Source organism: Cyprinodon variegatus, unplaced genomic scaffold (genome assembly GCF_000732505.1).
Source record: "Cyprinodon variegatus isolate N-32 unplaced genomic scaffold, C_variegatus-1.0 Scaffold587, whole genome shotgun sequence".
Lineage (NCBI taxonomy): Eukaryota > Metazoa > Chordata > Actinopteri > Cyprinodontiformes > Cyprinodontidae > Cyprinodon > Cyprinodon variegatus.
In genome coordinates, this window is record NW_015151040.1 from 123,647 (window position 1) to 125,585 (window position 1,939).

Genomic DNA, 1,939 nt, shown 5'->3' on the forward strand with positions numbered 1-1,939 from the left:
GGGCCAAAGAACTAAAACAGATTTTCATCATTTAGACTAAGCCTAAGACTAAATTTGGAAGGCTATGACTAAATATGAATAAGACTAAAATTGATTTTTGTCATTGCTAAGACTAAAGTCTACACAAAAAAAAAACCTGACAAAATTAACACTGGCGTGCACAACGAGAAATGGACTCGTGCATGCTCTCGCACCAGTTTAATAGACATTAGCTCTCGGGAGCGGATATAGGGTTTTGCATGTGCATTTTTTCCAAAATTTGTGAAAATCCACCACTATACCTTTAAGTCGTCAACAAGGAGCGACAGAGCAGACTGTACTTCCTAGTGAAGCTTAGGTCCTTCAGCATTTGCAACAAGATGCTGCAGATCTTCTATAAGTTTGTTATGGAGAGTGAGCTCCCTTCCTCCATCATCATCAGACCTTTACTTAAAAAAGCTCAACAAGTTAAAGAAGGTCAGCTCTGTCTTGGGAACTCCTCTAGAAACTCAGGAGATGATTTCATAAAGAAGATTTCTTCATAAAGTGAGGAACATAATGGATAACTCTTCACAAAATTTTAAAACAAGAAAGTGTCTTCAGTCAGATGCTTCTCCATATCGATGCAAGACAGACCACTACAGATACTTAAAAGAACTTGAAGAAAAAATCAAAAACCCTATGATTTAGTGCAAGTTTTAATTTCACTTTAGGATTAATAAAGTATTTTTTAATTGGATTGAACTGAAAACTGACTATGGCTTTAATGATGTTGCAGATGATGATCTATGTGTTTCAGCGCCCTGTCTCTTTCCATCAGCAGATTCTATCCTGTTTTGATTCTAGCATAAAGTGCCCCTTTATGTAAGCTACCCTATAGATTCAGAATAACCCAGTTTCTGGCTGATAATGGAGTGTTTTGACCTCAGTGGGAGTACTGGTCTCTATCCGAGAGCGCACAGGAGGCGCTTTGTTACCATCTGCCTGCGTTTACCTGACTAAACTGGTTAGACAAGTGCTTCAACCGGAGATCGTACATTCTGTGTTCTGGTTAAATGCAGATTATTGTGAAATGATCTAAAGAATAATCAGCAGATATATTCAGCGCTTCTTACCGTCCACAGCCATTAGGAGTCCCAGCCGGATTGGATCTAGTGACTGTCCCCCATGGTCTCCCAGGAGCGACACTGTTCTCCTCCTCTCCCACTAAAAGTTTCAGTGATCTGAGAGCGGAGGAGCAGCGAGGCTCCACATCCTCCTGCTCTGCTGGTTGAATCCCTTTAAACCAGCTGAGCGCGGCTGTGGGTGCGAAGACTGCGCTGATGAACTCACTGAACACGCGCTGGAATGTTTCCCCAGAGCGGCACCACGAGCTCCCTGCGCGTGCGCTTCTTCTTTCTATGTTGTTGGGGTTTTTTTTTTTCGTTATTATTTTCTCGTGAGAATCACGCGCGTGGTTGTTTCTCAAGAGCACCCGCGAGCTCAAAGAGCGGCCCCGGGCCCTGTAATTAACGCAGCTTGTAGAGAGTGGAAAACAGCGCGGATGAAAAGGCTTCTCATCTCTGCAGCATCCACCAGAGGGAATTCCCCCTTTTTGCCTTTCCTTGCAGAAAGGCAGCTCTGTGCGACCCTCTGTCCCTCTCTGTCTGATGGACCCTTTTAGTGCTGTAGAGCTGCAGGAAAGATGGCCTATCACTGAGCACTTTGTCTGCTTCCACCTGACCTGACTTGTTATGATTGCATGGGGTCATACAGTAAAGGATGGTTAGGTGACCTATAAGCTGCTGTCAGGAATCATCACCATCATTATTACAAGATTATCTTCCCTGCAAACCGCTTTTAAAATAAAAAAGTGTATCCTGCAATGTTTTGGAGCAAATTTATATAGATTCAAACAATGTTTAAGTTTTTATTATAGAAGAACCCTATCCCTAAATCTTTGTTATAACTAGAAATAGAA

The 1,939-nt window shown here is 42.4% G+C and overlaps 1 protein-coding gene across 1 annotated transcript in view; it reads right to left on the reverse strand.

Annotated features, from left to right (window-relative positions):
* Positions 1-1,354, reverse strand: part of LOC107095944 (sterile alpha motif domain-containing protein 10-like) — a 25,364-nt gene extending 24,010 nt beyond the window's left edge. Inside the window, exon 1 of the mRNA XM_015392335.1 lies at positions 1,095-1,354. Coding sequence (XP_015247821.1) covers positions 1,095-1,107 — 13 coding nt within the window. The 5' untranslated portion in view covers positions 1,108-1,354. The remainder of the gene's footprint in view (positions 1-1,094) is intronic.
* Between the last annotated feature and the right edge of the window lie 585 nt (positions 1,355-1,939).